The 25,937-nt window shown below is 44.5% G+C and overlaps 1 protein-coding gene across 2 annotated transcripts in view; it reads left to right on the top strand.

Annotated features, from left to right (window-relative positions):
• Positions 1 to 24,673, top strand: part of EDIL3 (EGF like repeats and discoidin domains 3) — a 287,743-nt gene extending 263,070 nt beyond the window's left edge. For both annotated transcript variants that reach the window (XM_004586218.2, XM_058656184.1), the window contains 2 exons: positions 4,291 to 4,446; positions 24,258 to 24,673. In XM_004586218.2, coding sequence (XP_004586275.2) covers positions 4,291 to 4,446; positions 24,258 to 24,407 — 306 coding nt within the window. In that variant the 3' untranslated portion in view covers positions 24,408 to 24,673. The remainder of the gene's footprint in view (positions 1 to 4,290; positions 4,447 to 24,257) is intronic.
• Positions 24,674 to 25,937: the final 1,264 nt, after the last annotated feature.

Raw genomic sequence — 25,937 nt, 5'->3', positions numbered from 1 at the left:
TGGCCTACCGGCTAAAGTCCTCACCTTGAACGCCCCAGGATCCCATATGGGCGCCGGTTCTAGTCCCAGCAGCTCCACTTCCCATCCAGCTCCCTGCTTGTGGCCTGGGAAAGCAGTCGAGGACAGCCCAATGCCTTGGGACCCTGCACCCGCGTGGGAGACCTGGAAGAGGTTCCAGGTTCCCAGCATTGGATCGGCGCAGCACTGGCCCTTTGCGGCTCACTTGGGGAGTGAATCATTGGACGGAAGATCTTCCTCTCTGTCTCTCCCCCTCTCTGTATATCTGACTTTGTAATAAAAACAAATCTTCAAAAATAAATAAATAAATATTTATATCATATATATGATATGATACATAAATATATCACCTGAATCTCATGAAATGCTATTTATTTTTGCGTTTACATCATTGAAGCATCTAAGAATCCCTTTCCTCTTGTTTTCATTCTTATACTTGGAATGGTAAATCACTCAGCACACATCTGCTTTTCTCTTTTAGCGTTGTTTTACAACCATCTCCCTTGCATAAACTTTGTCATGTGAGCTCTAACTGACCATTTCCCCCACAAATGGGTAGGTTTTCTAAGAACTTTTTTTCTGCATTCTAAAGACGCAACAAGTGTCTCTGTAAATCCTGAGAAGGTGACCAACATCCACCACAATCCAGGAGTCCCCTCTAGTCATCCCGTCCTCCTCTTCCGACAAGGTTCTGGGAGCTGGCCATCAGATGCCTCCCTCTGGTTTGCTTTATCTTGTCCCCAGCATGTTTGTCTGCCACTCACTGCCTTCTGCACGGTGTTGCACACGCTCAGATTCATTCCGACCTCGAAGAGCTTAATATCCACTCCCTCCCCGGCCGCACAAAATGGGGAGAGAGCTGTTGACTGGATGCTTTTCCGCTAAGGCATTAACTGGTAGACCTGTGCATTGTGCTTCCCATGCTGGAACAGTAACCTGCGTGAGTGAAACAGCAAGGCAACTAGCATTCCCTATACTGTGACAGAGTAGTGCGGCACGCTAAGCCATGAATGGGTTTTTAATCCATTGCACATACTTAGGACATAGTTCCAGCTCGGTTCAGCAAAGCTTTTGATGGAGGGCCTGCTACATAGCAGGCACATTAAATAATGATCCCGGCATGAAGCACAGTGCAAGGAGCCAAGTGTCTGCCCCTGGGCCAGCTCAGTCCCTTAAGTTACCCGCCCAATTTCAGCCAAACCTGGGGAGGCGAGGAGGGGCTAAACCAGCAGAGGGATCTTTGTTCCCAGTACTTATGCTGCTCAGCTTCAGCCTGGACTAGCTGCCGGAGGGAGGGATGGTGCTGAGCAGCTCCTGGGCAGGGGAATTTTCTGGACTCTCCCTGCATGCCATGGTCTGAGTGCCTTTCAGGGCGAGTGCCATACCCATCCTATTCCAGCATGTTCATGAGCAGTGTGAAACTGTCGATTATTTCTGTACTCAAAGAAGCATTGCCCTCTGGCCTGGTATTCCAAGTTTTAATGTAGCAAATTTTAGGACGGAAACCAGCTTGAGACAAATTGCTGGCTATTCAAGTAGAGAAGCTGGATACTCTGCAACAAAAAAGAAAAACATCTCTAGACTTAAAAAAAAAATCTGAGGTTGGAGAAGGGGAACAGTGAGAGCAGGAGAATTGCAAAGAGCCAAGACACACAGCTCAGGCAGCAAACATCTCCACCCAGCAGGACACGCAGCCGGCCTCAGGAAACAGCACCGAGGCAGATGCTAGAAGGCTGCCAGTTGCATCATTTGAGCTGCACACATCAAGGTGAGGCCCCCGAATTTCACCCCTGGGAGGTGTTGACACCCCTGGGGAGAGACAGAACTCCTGTGTGTTTGTGCCTTGTGAGGGCAACACACCAGCTCCAGGTGCTGGCACGTTTTTCTTACACACACACATTGTCAGTCACATGAAAAACGTTTCTTAAAGAACAGCAGGCTTTTCCCAAGTGTCTCTGCAACATTAGATTTCATCTGAAGAGAGCAAAAGCCATCCTTTCTAGCCCCAGACTGCCCAAGAACAAAAGGGAAGTTCAGGAAACACACGACTCCCTTCACCATGTAAGGACAGAACTGTCTAGGTTGGACTTAGATTCGCTGTCTGTTTTAGCAGTGTGGCGATATTTTACAAATTTCTGAGGTTGCCACCGAGAGGAGCAAATGAGAGTGACCACTCTAATCTGTGTGGGCGGGGCGGGGGGAAGGGAGCCTCCTTTATGCATTGTTACTTTGGGTCACACGCCGTATCACATGGTCTGTCTAGATCGTCTCTTCCCTCGTAGAGATGGCTTTCTAGCTTACTGACGGAATGAAATGAGGACATATGACAGTATACTTTGCACAACATGAGACATATTTCCAACTTTCCAATGGTCTTAATCCATTGTCACATTTGAGCTGAAAAAAAAAAAAAAAAAAGTCTGACACACGTTCCAGAACGTAAACCAGAATCCCATGTGAGTGAAGTTTTGCTGACCATGTACATTTTGGGGGGAGACGTCCCACCTTCCTAGGTGGGCATCTGTCCCGCTGTGGTCTTCCTATACTCATTTCCCTGGTCCCCTCTCCTCACAAGTGGCCTGCACCTGACCCAGGCTATTTATGGCTACCTCACAGCTCACAGGATAAAGGACCTAAAATAGAGACAAGGCCAGCAGGGTTGAGAGCACCAGGGTCACGCATGGGATCACCACGGTTACCGAGAATAAAGGCCAAGGAGCTGGCCAGGCAGGCGGTCACAGGAAATGGGAGGAAACAGGTTGCACCTCACGTCAAGGAACACAGACCAAAGGCTCAGGTTCTTGCCAGAGGTGGTCCCCTAGAAAAACAAAGTGTTGGACTTTGTTTTTTGTGTTAATTTGGGTTGTGTGGCAAGAGAAAAGGTCCCAAATGATGTGCGAAACAAGGAGGATGAGTGGGGAAGGCAGGCAGGAGGAAGCATAGCATGGGAAATATTGCTACGCTCCTAAATCTTGATTGTGAAATTTGTTCATTTTATACAAATGCAGTATAAAGAATAAAATCAAAATAAATGTTTAAAAAATTGAAACAAGGAAAGACCTTATTGAACTAGTCAATTATAAATTTATTCTCATGCGAGTCATCCTTTTTTGGATTTCAGTTGAATTTTGATGACTTGAGCTTGGTAAACGTTACTACTTTCATGCCTTTTGGGGATACGTTTTAGCAGGATTAACATTTTAAGCAGTTAAAATCTGTATTTGGAGTGCCCAAGTCCGAGTCCTGTTTTGCTCTAGCGTCCTGATGAAGCACACCCTGGGAGCGCCAGGTGAGGGTGCCAGGGCATGCGTTCCTACCACCCACAGAACAGAGCCAGAATGCCTTCCAGGAAGGGAACCCAACATCTCTCCCTCACTTGCTCTGTCTTTTGTGTGTGTCTGCCTTTCAAATAAAATCAGTTTTCAAAAAAACTAATCCCAAGAATATACTTTTTAGAAGATAAACACTTGATAAGTACTAATCCTACAAACCAGAATAATACATGGATTTTTTTCATGTAAGTATTCGACAGAAGTAGAGATGCATTGCTTTATCCACAGTTCACCCCTCAGACCTCAGACACACAGAACTGGGCAGGGCTGAGCCAGGAGCCTGGGATGCACCTGCAGGTCTGCCACGTGGGTGGCTGGGACGCACCTGCAGGGTACATCACCTTGGCCTCCCTGCTCCTAGTCCTCCTCCATCTTAAAGAGGATCTGGCTTCTCTTCAGCTTTTGAAAACTGTAATTTTCACTATGAGGAAAGATTTTCATTATGACTCATAATGGGTTGGTTAAACTCACACTCAATTCTGAAACCTTTAGCATCAAGTTTTTATGGAATAAAATTTCCAGCTGTAAGTTTTACTCTGTTATTCCTGAACTGAGCAGTAAAGTCCATATGCCGGAATCTCGGCACAGGGCCTAGGAGCTAACGGTCAGGCTTCAGAAGGCCAGCCCTTTCCATTCTGTTCTCTTCCATGCAAAAACTGCCTAATTAGATGACTCCACTGAATGAAAAAGCTAATTGGTGGGATGAAATCAGTATGGTTCCGTGCTAAATGGCTAAAGTTTGTTCAAGGAGACTTGTAACTATTTATTTGGTGGCAAAATCAAGATTAAAAAAACAGTATCAGGCACAGTCCTCTGCTCAGAAACACAGATAATCTGGCAGATGTAGGGTTTTGCAAACACAGTTTTTGGTCTCTTGAGTTCTAGGCATGATTCACAACGGGCCCAACCATTGTGATCAATTTAGACTCTCTTTTCCCAGGTGGATCTTCTTGTCCCTACCAAGGTGACTGGCATTATTACCCAAGGAGCTAAGGATTTTGGCCACGTACAGTTTGTGGGTTCCTACAAGCTAGCTTACAGCAACGACGGCGAGCACTGGACCGTGTACCAGGATGAGAAGCAAAGAAAGGACAAGGTAAGCCATCCCTGTGGGCGGCGGTGGTGTCCGGAAAACAGAACCAAGTTCCATTGAAGTCAGAATGAGCTGCTTGTAAATCCTGCTGCACACACTGAACACATATGTAAAATGAGAGACCCTAAGGGGTAAAATGCTGCTAGGATTTCAAAGCCTTTTGTAGGTATGTCATCAAGAGCCATCCTATAGAAGAACAAATTACTGATAACATTTTTCATATGATCAGTTATCTAAGATGTAGCTACAAAAATTTTCCTCGTGTTTTATAACCTTAATGGGATCTTAATAGCAGACTCTAATACTCATTAGCATACATGCTACTATTTTAAAATGATTTACTTGTGTGAGGAAAAATACTGGAGAAAATTTCAAGGTTATTAAATTCTTTGAACTGTGCTATTTTGATAAATTATTAAAAGCATCAAATATCAGATTTCTTCACAGATTTTTCTTTCCTTCAAAATCTTATCAATCTGGGTACCACACAATTCTTAAGATTGTTCTGACAGTTCTGCCCGTTCTGCCCCGATCCTGCGCTAACGGCTAGTCTGGGTTTCCATGGGCGCCTGGAGGGTGACAATGTGCATGGATAGTAAGGAGGACTACCTGGGCTCACTTGTGAAAGCACAACCTAGTCAGACTGAAGAAGCTGACTTAAGTCACTGCTCAGGGTCTTTGCATAAAGAACTTGCAACTTTCTGAAAGAAAAACAAATCCTTAACTAAACGATTCCCCGCAAAACAGAGCGAACTGATACGTGTTACACATCTCTAACCTAATGCCTTCACGTTGTGGAGGCTTGTCACTCCCTGCTGCCACAGTATGGTCAGCTGGTAGTGAGTTCACAGTTCCGTTCTTCACGCGTGCAAGACAGAATTTAAATACATTTTCCCAGTGAAATCTAGGCTGGGAATGGCTATTTCAGTGATGTGGAGAATTCAACGGAGAGAAATTTATTTTAGAGAAAAAAATATCTGTGGGGTTAAATTTTAAAAAGCCACCCTTCCCATGTTGACACCCCTGAAAGCATCCATTTAACATCTCGAGACACACACGTTTCCGATCGTAACCTCCTGGAAAGCATTACAGTGTCATAGTTTAACGGGGAGCACTTAATTCTCTTCTAGATAAACATGAAACAGTGTCTTGCTTGATGATCCAAGACATCTTACATTAAAAAACACTGAGTATTTTGTAAAGCTGCCTTCAGATTTATTTTCTGAGATATTGACAAATGTCTGGTATAATTTATCAAAAATAGCTATTTCAGCTCATCTATTTTCCATTTTATGGTAGACAATCTAAAGTATAGATTGTTTCCTAATAGAAGTTTAAACTTCAGATATAACCATGAAATTAATTTCCAGACAGGTATTTTCTTTTGTGCTAGGGTAACACTTACTGAAATACGTATTTACAAAGTGCAATTCTATGCTGGCTGTTTAGAAAAGAACGAGAGGATTAGTATGATTACGCCACTGAAGTCTTGAAGTACTTGTTTGTCTCTAGTTATGTAAAATGTGAGATTTAATCATGTTTGCGAAATTTTTAAATTTTTCTGAACTGATTAGAGACCTTGTATTTTAATGCATCTAATTTTCTCCTTCAGAAACATCAGTTTTGTCTGAAGTTGCCTGGCAGCAATTGTTCAGGTTTTGTATCCTTACTGATTTCCTGTGTACCTGAACTGGAAATTCGAGGGCAGGGTGGAAATCTTCCCCTGTGATTACAGATGGTTCCTCCTCTCTGCTTTTACCACTATGTGTTTCGTATATTTTGAAGCTCTCGAAGAAGTGCATAAGCAGCTAGTATTTTAATGTATTTTTGATCAAGTAATACATCGCTAGAAAATGAATTTCTGCATTCCTGGTAAGATCTTTTGCTCCAGAATCTGCCTCAGCAAAGGCGCTTCAGCTTTCTGCTCATTGGCACTCCCTTGGAATGCGAGTGTTTCCATGCATTTACTTTTCTTTCTAATACGTACTTAAAATGCGTCCCTTGGATGTCGTGTACAGTCTTTTTCACCGGGACGCCCAAGCTGTTTGACGTGAGCGCTGACATACCTGCATTTAGCTGGCTCTGCTGCCTCCTGGGTGTCACGCCTGTTTACCCTGTATTCTGCTTTCCTCTGGGCTAACTGAGCCCTCGATGAGCACATTCGGTCACTTGGGTTGCTTGGTTAGCAACCACGCATTGTGAGGCGAACGTGATAACCACTACACTACGGAAACGAGCTAGCAATCACACATTGTTAACTCAGTGATTGTGTTACGATTTGTGGTGCACACTTCAAACTTAGGAAATCTCCCTTCACATAAATGTGGAGCCCCAGCAAGTTGCCTCTGTAAGCACAGGTAGTAAGAAACGATAGGTATAAAGGCATGTACTAAGAAGCTGTACCTATTGCAACATGTGACTTGGACATTCCCCGCAGGAATCTATCTGTGAAGGATGAAACAGACTCCCACCGCAGGAGTTAGAACATGGTGACACACCCAATGGTACTGACTGAAAGGGGAGACAGTCGGGCTCATCTATTGAAAACTTAAATCATTGACATTATGAACATCCTGAACCTTACAGATTTAACAGGCCGTCATGAAGCTCAGTCCAGTCAGTTTACTGATCATGCTGTAGAGTGTTTACTGCAACAAAGATAGATCTAGGATACAGTTGCTCTTCCTGATTAAAGGAGACACAGAATTGAAACTATGCTTTTCAAGTGCTTTGTTCTTAGTTTATTTACTTAAAGTGGAAAGACAGAGTTCTTCCACCCACTGGTTTACTCCTGAAAAGGTTGCAGTAGCCACACTGGGCCAGCCTGAAGTCGGGAGCCAGGAACGTCATCCGGTTCTCCCAGTTGGGGGACGGGGACCTAGTCCTTTGGCCATTATCTGCTACCTTCCCTGCACGTTCTCAGGAAGCTAACTCAGAAGCGGAGCAGGGGAGACTTGAAAAAGCACCTGATATGGGGGTGCTGGCATCACTGGCTCCCAAAAGTAATTTTTTGAAATTGAGATTTGTACTTTCTTCTGTTAAGACTTTGATTGGCTTCTGATTGGCTGACAGAAGTCAGTAAGAACCACCGTCTCCAAGAGGCAGTTCGTATCTTAATGGACGTGCCGGTTTCCTCATGAGCAGAGAGGAGATGCATACTAGCTCTGAACACATTTTAAACTGAAGTAAGAGGCACTAGTAATTAGAAAGGCAGCCTTGGCTGATGCGGGGGAGTGTATCTCAGAAGAGACAGAGTGTCATTCCATCATGGAAATGACAGGAGAGGGCTACGGTACCTGTTCCAGATGTGCTGGGGAAAATAAGTCTGAAAACAAACAAATGGTCAGAAACTCTCAGTCTACGTCGAATCGTAGAATTCAGGAGAGATGGGAAAAGCATCACTTGCTCAGCTTATTCCAAAGAGTCCAAACAGCCCCGCCCTGCTTCAGCACTAGGCCTCACAGGACCAGAAAGGTGACGGATTCGTAACAGACCGGAAAAGAATCCTGGCGCACCCTACCTCTGCCCCTTCTTGAAAGTCAACGTGAAGTGCAGTGTCATCACCATGCCTCATTGACAAAGCCACCGGAAGGCAGCGGGCATAGAGGCGCCCAGAGCGGTGACAGATGCCACCCCGTCTTGCCCGTTGTCAGAGGAGGCTTGAGGAGCTGGGATTCAGCTTGGAGGTTGAGAGCCCAGACAGTCTAGATCACGGGGAAGGCCCCGAGTTAAGAAGTAAGGCTAGCTGGGTTGCCAAGCCCTGCTCTTCTTTGGCGAGAGGAATCAGCATGGGGAACTTTGAACCTGAAGGATCCCTTAGGGGGCAAACAGGAGGCTAGCCCTTTAAATAATTCATGAGAGACTGAATTTTTTGAAAGGTAAAATTTTTGAAATGCATGCATAGTTGTATTTTTTTCCTATAATACACATTTTCCATCAATGTTTACAAGCCCTCACCCCAACCCCGTAAAATGAGTTTCTCAGTAGATGGTGTGAAGAGAATCGCAGCCAAGGGACCGAGGCACGTGCTTTGGAGCAGCGGGGCCACGGACACGTAGCTCAAGGGATGACAGGGCCTGCCCTGTTTGTCTCCTCTGCTGTTTCCACAGGAGGCAGAGAAACAAACTGCTTCTTTGAAATTAATTTCCAGAAACTTTTTTCCAGAACACGGAGCTTCAGTCATAGCAGGCGAACTGTGTTCCACATGACGGAGGGCCACGTACTTTTGCTTACTTAAGGTGTTCAGTGACTTAATTGAAAATAAAGTTAAGGAGCTAATGAGATACTGCAGCACCGTCTCAAAGCGAGGCCCATGCTATTTAAACAAACGCCATCTGGTAAGGAAAGGGCCGGTTCTGGGACATTTAGCTGCCTTTCTCCTTGCAGTAACTCAACATGATGGGGCCCGAGTGGGATACTTTGGGTTTGCAGAATACACAGTTGTCTGCATTCACACAGTGCTAGGTGTTGGCGCATTGTCAGAGCTCATACCCCCACCTGAGGTGGTTTCCTTTTTGCCTGGCTATAGAGGTCAGTGTTGAGCCCACTTTCAATTTTCTAAATTTAAGTAGCCCTACCCAGAAGACAGAAGGTGATAGAGCTAATTTCATTACTCCCCTACCACCACCCCCCCCCAATTTTATTTGTTTCTTTGAAAATCTGAGAGTGTCCCCATTCTGCCAGCAACAGCCAAAGTCCCGCACCAGAAACTCTAGCCGGGTCTGTCCCTTGGTTGCCAGGGATGTGGGTACATAAGCCGTCATCTCCTGGCCTCCCGGGCTGTGCGTCTGTCGGAGATAGATATGAAGTAGAGTAGTCTAACTCTACCTTTAGTAACTCCAGTTTGGGACACAGGTGGCTTCAGCAATTCAACTTTGCCAAATGTCCACCAGCCATGGTCCTCTGTTTTGAACAATAATCCGTGTATTTATCAAGACTGAAAGTTAAGAGTAAGCAGGGACTGCAGTTTGAAAACAATTGATGGAGCCCTACCATTTCCATCTTTTCCTTAGTCCATTCCAACTGCAAAACAAAGCACCATCATCTGAGCTGTTGCCAACCAATAGGAACTTCTCCATTTCCAGCCTTAAGCAGGCCAAGAAGGAGGTACAAGCAGTCAGTCTGCTGCTGTACTCAGTGCCTCTTCATGGCGCCCTCATGTGGTTGAGAAGGGGCAGGCACTCTCTCAGACTCTCCTAAAGGTCAGATTCCACTTGTAAGGACCCTCCTCTCCCAAGCTGAGTTACCCTCTAATTGCTTTACTGTGGCGTTAGGGCGCCAACATGTGCATTTTGGAGGGACAGACCATTGCACTATATTCTTACATACTGACTGCCAAGTTTAAGATAATCCCAAAACTCCTTATGTAACTTCCGTAATCCCCGCCCCTGTCACTCCCCAGCCCCCTCCACTTTCCGTCAAAAGAACAGAATGCCTATTAAATTTTGCTAAGGCCTCTAACCTGGGGGCGGGGGGGCACAACTTGGGCAATGAACATGTACAAAAGAATTGATTTCACGAAGGGCATGTGGGTTACAGGGCTAGCTAGACTTGCCCACTGAATAAGGAAAGGGCCACCCAGACCAACACATGTGTACTTGAAGCATATTGTCACCACAGATCAGCATTACAGCAGTTGCTAAGGCACACAGAGAACATAACGGGGACTCACTTGTCAGAATTAGTTGTGAAGCCAGGCTTGAAGTTAGACATGAACCCAGAGAAAGGGACAGGATAGAATCCACCTACAAAGGGGATATGCTTCCGTTTTTGTGTAACATGAGGACACCAAAGGTCCTACCCACCCAGAGACCATGTGTTCTTGAGCCTGGACTTCAGAAGGATTTGAGAGCAAGGACAGGGATGGCTGGAAGAGAGCTCATGAGACAGAGCAGCAAGGACAGCTTCTATAATGAAAGATATAGGATGGAGCACCCAGCCAAATGCAGGAAGTACAAGATGGCCTAGCATCACAGGAACCATCAGAAACCATGGGTGTCCCAAGGAGCTCATTCATGTCAAGTAGTCTAGTGTGTTTGGAAGTACAAACACAAAAATGACCTGTTTTTTGGGACTGATTTAGGAAATCTGTTGTATTTCACATTATCTAATAATAAACACCAGTAATGGCAACTTTACAGGTATTTGCTGGCCAGTGAAGCGTTGAATTTTCTTGGTCGCATTGGACCTTTTAACCTTCATTTCAAAATCAGTAAACCAGGGGCTGGCAATGTGGCATAGCAGCTTAAGTTGCCACCTGTGACACAGACATCCCACAAGAGCATCAGTTGAGTCCCACTTGACCACCTTGCTTTGAGCTAGCTACCTACTAATGCAAGTACTTGGAGCCCTGCTGCCCACTTAGGAGACCAGCATGGAGCTCCAGGAGCTCCAGGCCCCCGACGTGGGCCTGACATACAGCTGGGGAGTGAGCCAGCACGTTGAAGTCTAATCTTCCTCCCTCCCTGTCCTTCGTTTCAAACAAATAAGTCTTAAAATGCATTCATAGAAGCTCTCAGACAGCACAGCATCAGGTAGCAGAAACAAACGCAAAGCACACAGAATCCATTAAGCTTCCCAGTTTGGAGCTGGCCTGGGCAGGGGGTGGGAGAGCTGCACTGTAGGAATCTTGGCATCCCCGCACAGATGCCAAAGTAACAACGCCAGGGAGGGAAGGCATGCTGGTCTGAACCTCGCCAGAATCCAGGGCTTCCTTAGTTTTCAAGGAATCTGATAAACTCCCTTACAATTTCAAATATTACAATTTTACAGTGAACAGATATTTCTGCAAGAGTCAAAGAAGTGTGTGAGACCTAAGAAATCTGTTAGGCACATCTTCCTTTGGAAACACTACTTTGTAAGTGCATTCAGACAGCACTCCTGCTATCACATGCTCTGGCATCCTCATCACCCCTCCTGCTCACAGGCCAAGAGCTTACACTCCTGCTTGCCAACTTCCTCAACCCCTCATTACTCACCAGAAATCAATAAAAATGTCCACGTCAAAAGTTCTTAGTAGCTTATGTTCGACTTAAATATTAGTAGACAGAATCACGAAATGACAACCTTTTGCAGTGAAGAGAAACTGCTACTCGTGGGTGAAACCATCTAGTAGTATTCACCCAAGGTGACCTCTCTGCATTGATTAACAATGAAAACATCAAAGTTGATTATACATCAATAGACTGGTAAAGTTTATCAAAATTTGATGAATTGCTTAAACACTAAACATGTTGTCATTCATTAGAAAAAAAAGCCTTGGTAAACCTGATGGAAGCAGAGCCCAAAGGGAAGTCCTGTGTGATTCCCAGCTCATAGTGCACCTGCTCAGAGCACGCATGCCTGATGGGTCTGCGCTGGAGAGTAGCCACGTCACTGGCACGTCACTTTCGTGGCTGCCGGCATCATGCCCAGCTAGCGAGTAGCGCCTAAGTAGCACTGTGGACCTGGCTCAATTCAGACCAGCTAATACTCTGACTGGTTATTGTGGTACATTTCGAGGAAGAAAAACCAATCCACTAATTCAACATGGCATATTAACCACGTTTCCGATGCACTGCACGCCACCATCCTCTACAATATGATGAACCATTTAGTCTGTTCTGTAACCCTTTCAAAATGAGTTCCTTAATGCCCCCAGTCTCTGCTGCTTTTTCAAAATTTAACTATGAGAGAGTATGAAAGCGGCTGTTGAGGCATGTTAAGCTGTGAAGTGTCATTCCAGGTCTGCCACACACCATAACCTGACCCTCTTGGCCATGATTCACATGCGTTTTCCTCCCTCGAGTCTCCAAGAGCAAATGTGTTCACTTTGCTGTAGAGAACTCTTGGGATGAACTCGTCTGTACCGAGCCTGCCGGGGCCCTTCCCTCGGAGGCAGCGGAAGGCTCAGCCTCAGAAGGCCTGGATGCACTTGGAGACACGGGCCTGATGAGCAGGTCATCTTAAAAAAAAAAAAGGTGAATCCCGGGTTACAGCTGCCTGTGCCAAGGCCATTCAAGGCCATTCTTCCCAGTGCCAGCGTCTCTGAAGCTGCACACAAAAGACCAAACAGGAGAAATCACTTCCTGTAGCCCAGTAAGACCAGAAATTAAATTTTGTCTAGACAAACAAAATGCTGAATAGTCAGTAAAAACTAGAGGAAGGCAGTTTGCATTCGTGACTTAAAAGTAACATTGCTTTCGCATACCAGAGTCGCACTGCTGTGTCTGCCCCCTTTTGCTGTTATCTCTGTATCTGTAGGTAACAGCAAACTTGACCCTTCCACTCTGATAGTAATAATCAGCTCCTTGATTGATTCACAATCTCCTTGACGTAGTCCTCAAATGAGAGCCTGCGTTTCAGGTAAAGCTACATAGCTGCCTGACCAGTGTGGGCCCAGGATTCCCTATGCCCTTCATTGTAGGTTGGCCTGACTTAGCAACTGCAGACACAGCACGGCTGCTTAGAGCTGAATTTCAGATCAACAAATACTGTGGGGAGACTTCAACACTTTGGCGAAAAAAATTTTAAAATGCCTTGGAAAATGTGCATTAAGAGCCCTTGTTTATCCTAAATATTGCATCTTGCAACCTTCTCTTTGTTACAGACCTTCCCGGCAGGGATCAGGTGATCCACTGAGATTTCTGAGCAGAGCAGGTCAGGAGACATTCATCGTCAGGCACGTACACACACCCGATGCCCACATTTGTCTTCTGCTTCCAGATCCCGCTGTGCCAGCTTGCCCTCCAGCTGCTAATGTTCTTCTCTCGCACCTCCCAACCCCCCTTCCTCCCTGAGACTCGGTCCGAGTGCCCCAGTCACTTCCCTGCCCATACAGAACAGCTCCACATTCAGTCATTTCCGACCAGGATATGATGAAACTCTTCAAAGAGATTTGCAGTGAGAAAAGGTTCATCATGCAGGGGGAGAATGAGCCAAGACGCCCATTTCTCTGCAGCTGCAGCATTTATAGATCTACGAAGGGCAGAGCCTGGGGACAGACTGTGCAGATGAAATGGAGAATACCTCATGTGACTGAGTTGGAGAATCAGAGATGAGAGAGAGCTGGGCAGCTCTGTCCTGTGATACAAAGGCATTTCTATCTTGTGAACTTGGACTAGAAAGGAAAAAAAGATGGTCTATTCTGACTAGTGCTGGTAATATCTCCTGGCAATAGCTTTGAAAAGTAAGTGTGCCTTTTTTTTTTTTTTTGGAGGGCAGGATGTTTCTTATGGCAGTCAAAAATCCTAAGTACTCAGAGGCAGACAGCTCATATATAGGTGCCATTTCGGATTGCATATTTTATGTTTCATAAATCTTTATAGGCAATCATTGTACATGACATATTTCCTGGAATATTCTTGTTACTTAGGGAGACTTTATCCATAAAGGAAGTTAAATATGGTGACGTGTCCTGCCTCCGGACTTTCACTGAGTATTCTAAATGACAGCACTTTTGGGAAAAAAGTAGACAGCCATCAACACAGGATCCTTTCCTTTTGGGGGGCAGAGGGGAGTGGGGGTCTTTTTTCCCCATGGTCAATACAGAGTAACAAAGGGTACTGTGAACTTTTGTAGGAAGGATCACAAGAGCCTCACTAAAATGTCCCGTTCCCACCCCAGCCCCCACTTGGAGCCAGAGTTAGCCAAGAAGATAGCCAAGGGAATGAGATGGTTCTTCCGCCCCGAGTTCCTTTCACCCCTGGTCAATCTGTATTTCTGCAGTTCTTCTCTCAGCTTGTCATTGTCACTGGGGACCAAGGCATCATAGCGGTCGCCTCTTCCAGCTTGCCAGGAACACAGAGCTGGTATTCCTGTGGGCAGTGAGGCCCCTTCATCTCCCACTCTGCATGGTACATCCCTGGGCAGGGGAGCGAGTGTGATACTATACTGCAGGCATACCGGGTGTAATGTTCATACAGGGGGACCGTCACTGCCACATCCTTAAACACTTTACAAGTTTTGATTTACACAGTAGTAGCATGTGTCACTGGGGTCCAGAGCAACAGGCCAGTACAGGTAAGAGTATTACTCAAAGCAGGACCCTCAAAGATGGCTCGCCACCCCATGTCCATAGACTCGAGAGGGAGGTCAGATCACGAGTATGAAAATACTGTTACACCAAAGGCAAACATGCTGGTGTGCTAGGCCTCAACCCCCTGGGACTGCAGTATACATTAACTTAGGTTTTAGTGCCTGAATGACTGTAAGAGCCCCGTCCTTTTCAGGGCAGACTTAGCCATTTGGAGGGAAGCTTGAGGTTAAGAGTTCTCAGAGATCCATTACTGCCTTCTCTTCCATGACAACAACCAGAGGAGTCAAGAAAGAATGAATTTTTTAAAAGCTGTCACAGAGCTAATTGCCCACCAAGAATTAACTGTTATCTAACAAGATTTCATGTCAGTTACAGGAAAACCAAGGCAAACGTTTAGCCATTTGAAAAGCATAAAAAGCACAGAAATAGGACCATGTAATGCCAAGGACGGAAAAAAAACACTGGAAATATTTGGGGGGGACAGTTTGAAATCTCCCATTTGTGCATTGATTTCAAATGTCTAACAGACACAGCAATAAAATGGAAGTGATGCTGCTAGAATGTCAGAGATCTACTCTTAAGTCCCTACAGGGAAGAAGGAACTGCTCAAGGGCTGTGTGAGTACTGCCCAAGAGCAGAGGGTATAAGCCACATCACGCTGGTTGACAGTGATGATTTGCTGCCACACGAGGTTGTGTGGACTGTTCACTGGTCACTAGATTGGCATTTTTCTGCACAACTGTGCTCAACGCAAGATCTGACACATGCCAAGCTACACAGAAGAGATAGATGTCCCCGGGTGGAAAGAACCCTCTAGTCAGCAACTTGCTTCAAGATGGCACCTGCAGACAGAGTCAAGGTTGCGACAGATCTTAATAGATACCCTGCACAGTGAAACCAAGATCAACAGATGCTTCAGCAGACAGGAAAAGCTGACAATCCTTATGTAAAAACACATGCTTAAGACAGAAACAGATTCTCTTTATTTGATCCCTTTCCTGCACCTGTAGATGACACAGAATATTTTCACAAATCAACACCACCTAATGTTGCAAGCAGACATTAATGTTGACTTTGCTCCCCTATACCTTACCCACAGAAAGACACCCGATGATGGGTGGTTTGTGTTGGCTATGGCCCTATGTCTTCTGCCATAGAGCTGCTGGCCTTAAAGCTGTTGGAGGACAGTGGTCCTCCTCCGGATGCAGGAGCAGCAACCCCACAGCAGTCCTTTGCCCCTTGCTGCAGACGAGGGCTTGGGCTGTTGCGATGTTGACAGCTGTCATTATTCTACAGCCTGGTGGTTTACACGGAACTCAGTTAACACAGTCTGCCATATTTGTCAAAGGTCTTTGTCTTGTTTCATTTTTGGTGAAGTCCTAGGATATGACCCTCCATTAGACTCTTTTCCAATGAAACAATTTACAGGACATTGGGATGTACCTGGAAGCCAGCTGCTTATTACACCTGAAAGAATGTACTCATATTTAGACTGATTGCAGAGTAAGCATTAAGAATGATATGCCAGCTATCCAATTATGAAATGGCTTCAGGATGCTTAGGTCCCTGTCATCCATGGAAGACCCAGATGAAGCTTATGGCTCCTGGAGTGTTCAGCATGGCCTGGGCCTCTGGCCACTGAGCCCATTTGAGCAATCAAGTAACAGATGGAAAATCTTCCCATCCACTCACTCATTCTCTCTTCCTCCACCCCTCTCTGTAATTCTACCTTTCAAATTAAATAAAGACAAAAATAGAGATCTTCCTTCTACTTCTTCACTGCCCAAACACCCATGATGAGCAGGGTTGGCTAAGCCAGGCCAAAACCAGAGGACTGGAGCTCAGTCCAGGTTCCTCACATTGCCGGCAGGGGCCCAACCACCGGGGGCCGTTCCCTCCTGCCTGTGAGTGAGCACATCAGCAGAAAACTGTTTGCAAATTGATCCAGGACTTAAATCCAGGCACTCCTATATGGGATAGGAGAATCCCAAAGGACATATTATTCACTGCACCAAATGCTCCCTCTAACCAAAAGTTATAAAACAACTTTCTATAAGTCTAACTCATTTTAAAGACATTTTTATGATTTTTTTGTTTTGGAATATTCCAGTATAACTTAAAATGTTAATCAAATTGCAGATTAGCCTAAAATATTATTGACAAATACCCTTTATGGAATTAAGTTCTCATCCTTTCCTTATTTCATTAAGGGTTGTTTCCATTGTTCTTTGTAAATGATTAATGGGTGGGACCTTTTATTATCTTCCTCCTGCAGATACTAAGATATCCTGTCTCTGGGTCCAGTGCACTGTTATGTTGTATAAACTGGTTTTAATCACAATGTAGACTCTATAAAATATATTTGGGTTTAGTTGGTTTTTTGTTGTGTTTGCGAGTTTTGTTCAATAAGGGGAAGAGATTGTTAATTTCCTTTATCATAAAAGAACTTGTCATGATAATATACCAAAATGAGGCTCGTAACTCAGACAAGGAGTTGCTTCTCTCCAACCCATCCTGTTCTGTCAAGGAGGTCGGGTCAGTGGGTGTTTAGTGGGTGCTACTTCATTTTAGAATATTGGATAAAAGTCACCAGTGATGTTGTTAGACACAATAAAATCTTGTACAAATGAAAAAGGATTTAGGAAAAATGAAGTCTCTTTTCTCAACACCACCCAGAGGGAAAAATAGTATGTTTAACTTCTCTCAAACAGAATTAATTCTGTGAAATTTTACAAGGTTCTAAATCAGTTAACGCATTGATTCAAATTGTAACTCTGAATTTTAGGACAGTTAAAAAATTTAAGCTATGTCAATACTAAGCACATAAAAATGAATTTTATGATGTTTAACCATAAACCAATAAATATCTGTCCTTTAGGTCACTCTCAAAAATCATATTTTACACTCACATACATCAATGGTTGCTTTGTGAAATAGGTCCTTAAACCCTACTGTCTACTAATTTCCACTATTTTTAAGTTCATAACTAGGAATTTTTTTAAATGTCAGGAATTCCATAAAATGAAATGAAGTTAGGAAATTCATGCATTTATATGTCTATCATATATCCATTTTACAGGGTAAAAAAAATAAGAAAATTCTGGCTTAGGAGAAATTTTTTTTGACCATAGAACCACCAACTGTGAACCAAACTGGAATTCAACAGTTTTCCATCTTAGGCTACATCCACAGCAAAAATACCCGCTAATATTTGAGCTGTTTTTTTCTGTGGGCTACAATTTATGGCCAGAGAAATACTATTCATTATTGAGTCATAACCTGGAGAGCCTTCAATGGAATGCCTCCAAGATGACACCAAGTCAGGAGATCCTCTAACACGAGTGCCCATCTTTTGAGTTTTGAGTTCTTCTTTGCTGTTGTCACATGTCAGTACTATATTACTTTTGATGAACTAGTCCTCCTTCTTTATTGAGGATAAAGCTCTCAGATGGACAGATTAAAACCTAGAGAAGAGCTGTATTTCTAATTCAAAAAAATTGTCTTGAAAACTATTTAAATACACACACTCCCAGAATGTTGAGGCTTGTCTTAGATAGACAAAGTATTCCAGAGAGATGTACCAAGATGGCTGAACAGGGTGGAGCCACAGTCACTTTCTCTGTTGTGGAGTGTAAGAACAAGAGAAGGACCATGATAACTAGGAGTCTGATGAAAACTTTCAGTGAAGAAGTGAAACACCAACGAAGACTCCTTGGGACAAGAACAAACACTCCTGAAACCAGCTGTACGTGCAGCAGAGCCAGCTGCTGGCTGCAGGCTGCCAACTGACCACATCAACATACCAGTGGCCGTGCACCACACCACCTAAGGTGTCAGCAGAGAGGCGATCCCACAATCACCCAGTGACATTTACTTGAGCCTGGGGAGTGGCCTGGGGTCTGGAAGGACTGGAGCAGGGAAGCCACATAGCTTCTCTCCCCCCCCCCCCGCCCCGAGTGCTCTGCCAGGGAACCAATGTGGTGCAGCAGGCCTCTGTTCCACTCCTACCAGCAGCAGAGTCAGAGCCAGGGCACTCTGGCAACAGACAGAACCCCTGCCTCCTCCAACTGTGGCAGTTTGGAGGAATGGGCCCCAAACTATGTTCACACACTCACTCTACATGAGCCAGTGGGATTGCTTTAGCTCCTGGGAGCTAACATCAGAAGCAGCCCATTTAAAAATCCCCCACCCTGGGGTAGCTAGGTAAATGACCCCACTCTGCCCTGGACCAACTGGCTGTACGTTTCTCAATGCCGCTGGAATCCATCTGGTGAGTGTAGAGAACATACCTGCATTGCATGACTGAGCTCAGGCCCTCCAGAACACAACCTCCCACATGGCTTGCTTCCAGCTGGTTGGATTCAAGCAAGGTTCTGCTCACCTCCCCTGGTCCACGGCCTGGGGCTGAAGATGTATCCTCCTGCTGACACCTGAGAAGGGCCCACCTGAGTCACAGAAATTGCTGTCACAAGCCCGGGGTCACTCAGGCATGCCCGTTGGGCAAGATCTTGTCTCCCTTAGCACCAAGAACAAGGCCCTGGCTGTCGCAGGTCACCAGGGAGACTGAGGCAAAAGTCTGAACCACAGAGATACATTCTGAAAAAACAACGTTGACCTTAGCGCCACACTTCCTGCCCTGCAAACTGTGACAAACTGGATCACACTGGCACTGGCAGACACCTGACAATGATTACGATGAAAGAAATCACTCAAAGACTATGTTCCCGGGTGTACCTTGAACTACAAAGCATAAACCGAGTGATACCCTGCTTTCCAACCAACCGTAACAGCCTTCCCCAGAAGTATGCTTGATACAAAGGCAGGACAGTTACATAGGTGTGTGGTTGTCAACTCAGGGATATAGAAGACACGGCGAAGCAAGGCAGTGTGAAGCCCCCGTAACTACACGAAACTCCCCCAGAATTAGATCATGAATCGAATAAAATCTAGATAGAACTCCAAATGATTGTGAAAACTCACTGAGATACAAGAGAATAGATGAGACAGTGAGATAACAAATATGACTGAGAGCTGTAGCAACAAGATAGACCAAGTGGAGGAAAGAATTTCTGACTTAGACAACAAGACTTCTGAAATAACCCCATCAGACAAAAAAAAAAAAAAAGAATTTCAAAGAATGAAGAAAGTTTGCAAAAGATGGGATAACATTAAACAGCCAAATATCATATTAGTATCCCTGAAGGAGAAGAAAAGGAAAAAGTTGTTGAGACCCTGCTAAGTAACAACTGAAAATTTCTCGGGCCTTGAAAGACACAACAGACAATCTATGTACAAGAAGTTCAAGGAACATCAAGCCGACTCAACCAAGAAAAAAAAATTTATTTGGCAGATTTCAATCACATTGTCAATAGTTGAGGACAAGGAATCCTAAAGACAATAAGAAAAAAAGCATCAAGTTACACATAAAGGAAATAAATGAACAGACTTCTCAGTAAAAACCATAGGCCAGGAAAAAGTGGGATGATAATTCAAGGTCTTAAAGAAAACAGACTTCCACCCAAGAAGATTGTATCAGGTGAAGCTATCCTTTAAAAGTAAAGGAGAAACAAGATATTTTCCAGATAAGTAAAAGCCAAGAATTTGCCACCATAATACCAAACCTATAAAAAATGTTGAAAAATGCCCTGAATTACAAGTACACACAGAAACATAGGACACCATCAAACTCGCTCACAGAGCAGGGAGCTTCAGTATCCAGTCAACAGAATGACAAATCTCACTTATCTGTCCTAACCTTGGACATAAATGTATTAAATTCTCCAACCAAAAGGCTAAGGTTGGCTGAATGGATGATAAAAAAAAAAATTGCCTATAAGAAGCTCGCTTCACAAAAATATACATAGACTAAAAAAGTCTGGAAAAAAGAAAAAGCACCCAGCAAATGGAAACCAAAATCAAGCAGGCATAGCTATCCTGTTATCCTGTTATCAGATAAGACAAACTTTAAGTCAAAAACTGTAAAAGATGAATTCAGCACAGCAACATAACTATATGTGCACCCAACACAGGATCACTCAGATGCAGCTTATTACATTTAAGGGAGAGACAGACTACAACACAGTAACAGTAAGTGACTTCAATACCCCACACTCAACGGGTAGACAATCCAGACAGATCAATAAATACACATCAGAGTTGAAAACAGTTTCAAGCATATTGGCCTAAAATATTTACAGGACATTTCAGCCAACGGCTAGAGAATACATTCTCCTCAACACATGGAGCATTTTCTAGAACAGACTACATATTCTCCCACAAATCAGGTTTCAGCAAATTTAGGAAGATTTAGATCACGCCATCTATCTTCTCAGACCATGAAGAAACAAAGCTAGAAATGAGCAACAGGAACAGTAATGGAACATCAAGCAGTCATCGGAAACTAAACACCATGCTGCTGAATGATCAATGGGTCATTGAGGAAATTAAAAAATTCTTGAAAACTGAAAACACAACTTGTTAAAACCTGTGGGATGTAGCAAAGGCAGCATTAACAGGAAGGCTTAGAGCATTAAGTGCTTACATTTAAAATTGAGAGAGAGAGAGAGAGAGAGAATGAGTGTGGGTGTGGAACAAGCAAGGATATGCCTCTGTTTTATGCCCCACATCACCCAGAGACCTCAAAAAAAAAATGCCAGTTGCACTGCGGATCATGGATTGGGTGACTCTGATCTAGCTTTTTTCCCGTGGACATTTATGTTGTATTCTCCTCCTCTATGAAACTTCACTTAAAAAAAAAAACAAGCAAGCCTCCAATATGCACAAATCCAAACAGAAGTTTTGTGCTGGTATGCAATTTCAGAACTGCTCTGTAGCTGAATTCCTCCTTAGTTAGCCAGTAGTTCATCTACGGCCTTTGGGGTTCCTCACTGAATCCTGTACTGGAGGTGAGAGACTTGTGAACACTTCCTGCTCTGTTTTCTTTCCAGAGGATGAGAAAACTCTCTACTTTGGACTACTAAAACAGCGTCAATGAACGCACACCATGTTTTTCTTAAGATACACGTTCAGTTCTCTGACAGGGCTATAAAACTGGACTTAGATTCCATATTCTGTTGCAACATCACATTCTCAATGAAACGTTTGGAACTGGCAACCTTTATCAGAGTGGAGTCCGGAAACCAGAGCAGGACTCTTACATTTTGGGAATGTCACAGTGGCCGCATCTCTCAAGGTCTTTGATGAATCTTTATGGCACCTAGGCTCCTGGGCTTCTCCTCAGAGGTCCTCTGAGCTACTGGCACCTCTCAGACCACAGCCACTTCCCCCTTGTCAGTGCAAGCCAGAGCAAGGCTGCGGGTAAAATTCGTTTGACAGGTGTGAATATAGCTATCCCAGGATGATGGATTCTGCCCCTCGTGGCAGGCCTTGGCATTCTCTTTCAGCAGATATTTATTTTTAAAATAGCCTTTCAGATATATTTTGTGTCAGGTTGAGAAAGTATACTCCCGTGCCATGGGGGCAGAACTTGTAAATGATCTTCCCCTGCAAGCGACGGAAAGGCTGTCCACACAGTGCCGTCCGGGGCGCCTAGTGACCAATGCCACGTTATGGAATAGCAAAGAAAATACCTTAATTGTTCTTTTCCCGGGAGACCTATTGCTAGTATCTAAGATTGACCCAACTTATTCTTACAGGCCATTTTAAGTCCTTCTCTTATTTCAGAACATTCCAAGGTTTAGGTTCAGGATTTTGTCCTATTTTATGAAGAAATTTCTTTCTGTTTGGGAAGGTGACTTTCAGGTTTCCTCTTTCATTATATAGGCATGTTTTGCTCTCAAACAAGAGAAAAAAACTATATCCCAATGCTAAGATACCTCATGTGATCAAAAGTGAAAATCTCCGAGAAGAGTCTTGCCATCCTAGTTGAACTACAACAGAAATGTAAATAGAAATTAGCACAGTTTGAAGTCCCAGCTGCTGCTCCACTTCTGATCCAACTTCCTCCCGGAGCTGCGGCAACGGAGGCAGCGGCCAGTCCACGTGCAGACCCAGATGGAGCTCCAGGCCCTGTTCTCAGGCTGCTCCAGAATCAGCCAGTGCAGAGTCAGTCAGCGTCTCTCCCCCTCTCCCCCTCTCTCCCCTCTCTCCCCTCTCCCTCCGTCTCCCCGCCGAAGATAGAGGGGGCAAGGGGGCTGGGTGCAGAAAAGGAAAATGAAAGGACAAATGCGGAATTTATAGGGAAAACTCATTAAAACTTTTTTATACATACTTCAGTACCCACTCACCCCCAACCAACTCACAATATAATGGTATTTTTTTAAGATTTATTTTATTTTTATTGGAAAGTCAGATACACAGAGAGGAGGAGAGACAGAAAGGAAGATCTTCTGTCCATTGAGTCACTCCCCAAGTGGCTGCAACGGCCAAAGCTGAGCCAATCTGAAGCCAGGAGCCAGTGGCCTCTTTCAGGTCTCCCACGCAGGTGCAGGGTCCCAAGGCTTAGGCCATCCTTGACTGCTTTCCCAGGCCACAAGCAGGGAGCTGGATGGGAAGTGGGGCCACCGGGATTAGAACCAGTGCCCAAATGGGATCTCCGTGCGTGCAAGGCGAGGACTTTAGCCACCAGGCCACCATGTTGGGCCCCTATAATATTTCTAACAGAAGAGCAGTGTTTGCGCGCAGTTTGCGCAAGTGCTTTGGGGGGCCTAGCGTGATGACCCAGTGACTAAATATTTTGCAAGTGCCAGATCCCTTATGTCACCAGCTCATGTCCCAGCTGCTCCGCTTCTTATCCAGTTTGTGGCCTGGGAAAGCAGCGGATGACCCTAGGCCTTGGGACCCTACACCCATATTCGAGACCTGGAAGATACTCCCGGCTCCTGGCTTCGGATTGGTTCCATTCTGGCTGTTGCAGCCTCTTGGGGAGTGAATCACTTGGCGTAAGATGTTTCTGTCTCCTTCTCTCTTTAAATCAGGCTTTTCAAGAAAAATAAATATGTTTTAAACACTTCTTAGGGTAGGAAAATAACTATAAATAGCTCTTAATAACTTTATCACCAAAGAAAGGAAAACGAAACAACTATGAAATGTAAAGTGTCAGACTGTATGTCGCAGTGCTCACCTGTTGTAGGCATCTGGGAATTGAACATGAAAATAAAGAAAAATCTAGTTCCAAACCAGGATTGACTGGGTTGTCTGTCTTGGACTGGGCTAATGGAGATCTCTGTGGGAGTGAAGGGGTTTGCGACAGAGCTTGGAGCTGGTCACCACAAGTCCCAGTGGTCCTGCCCATCACCACACCCCCTAGGCATCCAGCCTGGGACCGTAGAATTAGCAAAGCTCAGACAGATACCTGGAGAAGTGACATGATGCATCCATTTCTCATTCTGTCAACAGCCATCTACCCTCTCTTTCCCCTTTGCTCTTTGCAAAGCAGGAGGCTGCTTGTTCTAATCAAAGGCTGTGCTCTGCAAGCAGCTTGGATCTCCAAGTCACCTCCTTGGAAAGGACCACATTCAGAGAGCTGCCTGACCAGAGAAGCCCAGCTCGTAGCAAAAAGACAAACAGCCGTGATGCTCCAACAACATGGAGAAAGACAGGCATAGGAAGATGATAGATCTAGCCCCTCCCACCCCCTTTGTTTCAGACAATCTATGCCGCCCCTAATTCTTCAACGTAAACATCTGTCGACAGCCTGACTGATGTACAGGGAACTACAGTGTGTTCATCAGAAGAAACAGGGTTCAAATCTCACGTGTGTGGACGATATCCCGGAAGCCATGAAGAGTTTCACAAAGAAATGGTTAAGTAACTGACCGCCTTTGCTCTTCTTCTTTAGGTCTTCCAGGGCAATTTTGACAATGACACCCACAGAAAAAACGTCATCAACCCCCCCATCTCCGCACGGCTGCTGAGGATCCTGCCTTGGTCCTGGTACGGCAGGATCACCCTGCGGTCAGAGCTGCTGGGCTGCACGGAGGAGGAGTGAGGGGCCCTCTCCTCCCCTCCCCGGGGAGCTTCACGGAGGGACTGTGCAACACGCGTAGGAAACGGAATGTTTGTGCTTTTCATGAGGAAGTACTCAGATGATGGTGGGCCACTAGCTGTCTTTTTAGGGAGTCTAAGCCTGCCTTTTCAATGAGGTCATTTGATTTTTTTTTAATTGTTCACATCGTAAGTAGCCTCATATTAATTGTGAATCACTTCTCTTTTTTCTGAATTGTTGTCATCGGTCGAGATATTAGAGGGAGAGGTAGTCTTCTTTTCATAGCAAAGGGAAAGGTCGTCCAGTTACTTTCAGGTTAGAGCTGACGGAGCTTTTGTGGCCCACAGTCTCCATGTACTGCAAAGGAGGACGGCAGTGTTAGCAATAAGGATGTTTTTCCTCTGTAGTGATGCACTGTTATCCTAGTTGCTCCCCAGCGCCCACCCAGCACCGTCAGTGTTTGTTACAGGATCTTGAATCCGTAACACGCGGACTAATCGTGACCATTCTCTTTATACATGCAGAACTTCTAACGGGAGAATTCTGATGATGTTGTTTTTATTTTGTGTTCCTTATTGTGTGTATTACCTGATGAAGTGCATTTTTCTCAGTTGAAATTTCCCCTTATTCACCTAAAAAAAAAGTCATGCTTTATTTATTTATGGCACATGACTGAGTAGCAGATCAATTAGTGTTTAACATGAGTAAAATGAAGCTCCCATTTAAATATTACAGGAAGTTGGAACTGTGTGATTTCCAAGTCCTTCCTTTAGGGAGACTCCTATATTGTCATTTCAAAGTATCATGTCTGTTTCAATGCAAACCCCAGTTATGATGGTATTTATATAGCCTTATATTTACTTTACAATAGCATCATGAATTTAGAAAATCCTTGTTAATACAGTACAGCACAGCTTCATCAAGCCCTCCCATCCTTTCTTTGTTCATGTCCACATTTCCTGTAAAAGTAAAATTTGATTCGCATCTGACACCAGTGATTGGTTCCTAGGAAGCTTGCTGTGTAGGTTTTTTTTTTAATTTTTAAATTTTTTTTCTTGGTTCTGTTTTGATTCGGGTTTCCTTTTTTTGGCAAGAAGCAGAATATGTACTAAGGACAATGTAGTAAACCATTTTCAAGATGAAAATTGATTTCTATTTATTTTGCTTCAAAAGTTCTGAAAAAGTAAGCAATGATCATAACACTTTGTGATTGAGCACGGAGGTGTCACGGACCTGGCTCTCACTGCTCGCATCGCCTCATAAATGTCCTCTCATCCAACTTACAACTTTTACAAGGATTTCTTTGATAAGGCTTAGACAGAGTTACTGGAATTTTAGATGAAGGGTCCAGGAAAAGCAAGGATCTGGAGTGTATGAAATATTAAGTTCCCGTGCAAAGCTGCTAAGTTTTCCCTTTCCTTTACTACGTGTGCTGCATAACTGAAGCCACTAGGCCGTTCCTGTCTTGTCTGGCCACGGGTCCACGGCATTTCGTAACAGTGTATATACGGAATGGTCTTCAGCCATAGCAGA

Source organism: Ochotona princeps, chromosome 28, assembly GCF_030435755.1.
Source record: "Ochotona princeps isolate mOchPri1 chromosome 28, mOchPri1.hap1, whole genome shotgun sequence".
Classification (NCBI taxonomy): Eukaryota; Metazoa; Chordata; class Mammalia; order Lagomorpha; family Ochotonidae; genus Ochotona; species Ochotona princeps.
This window is presented reverse-complemented; position numbering and strand designations above follow the sequence as displayed.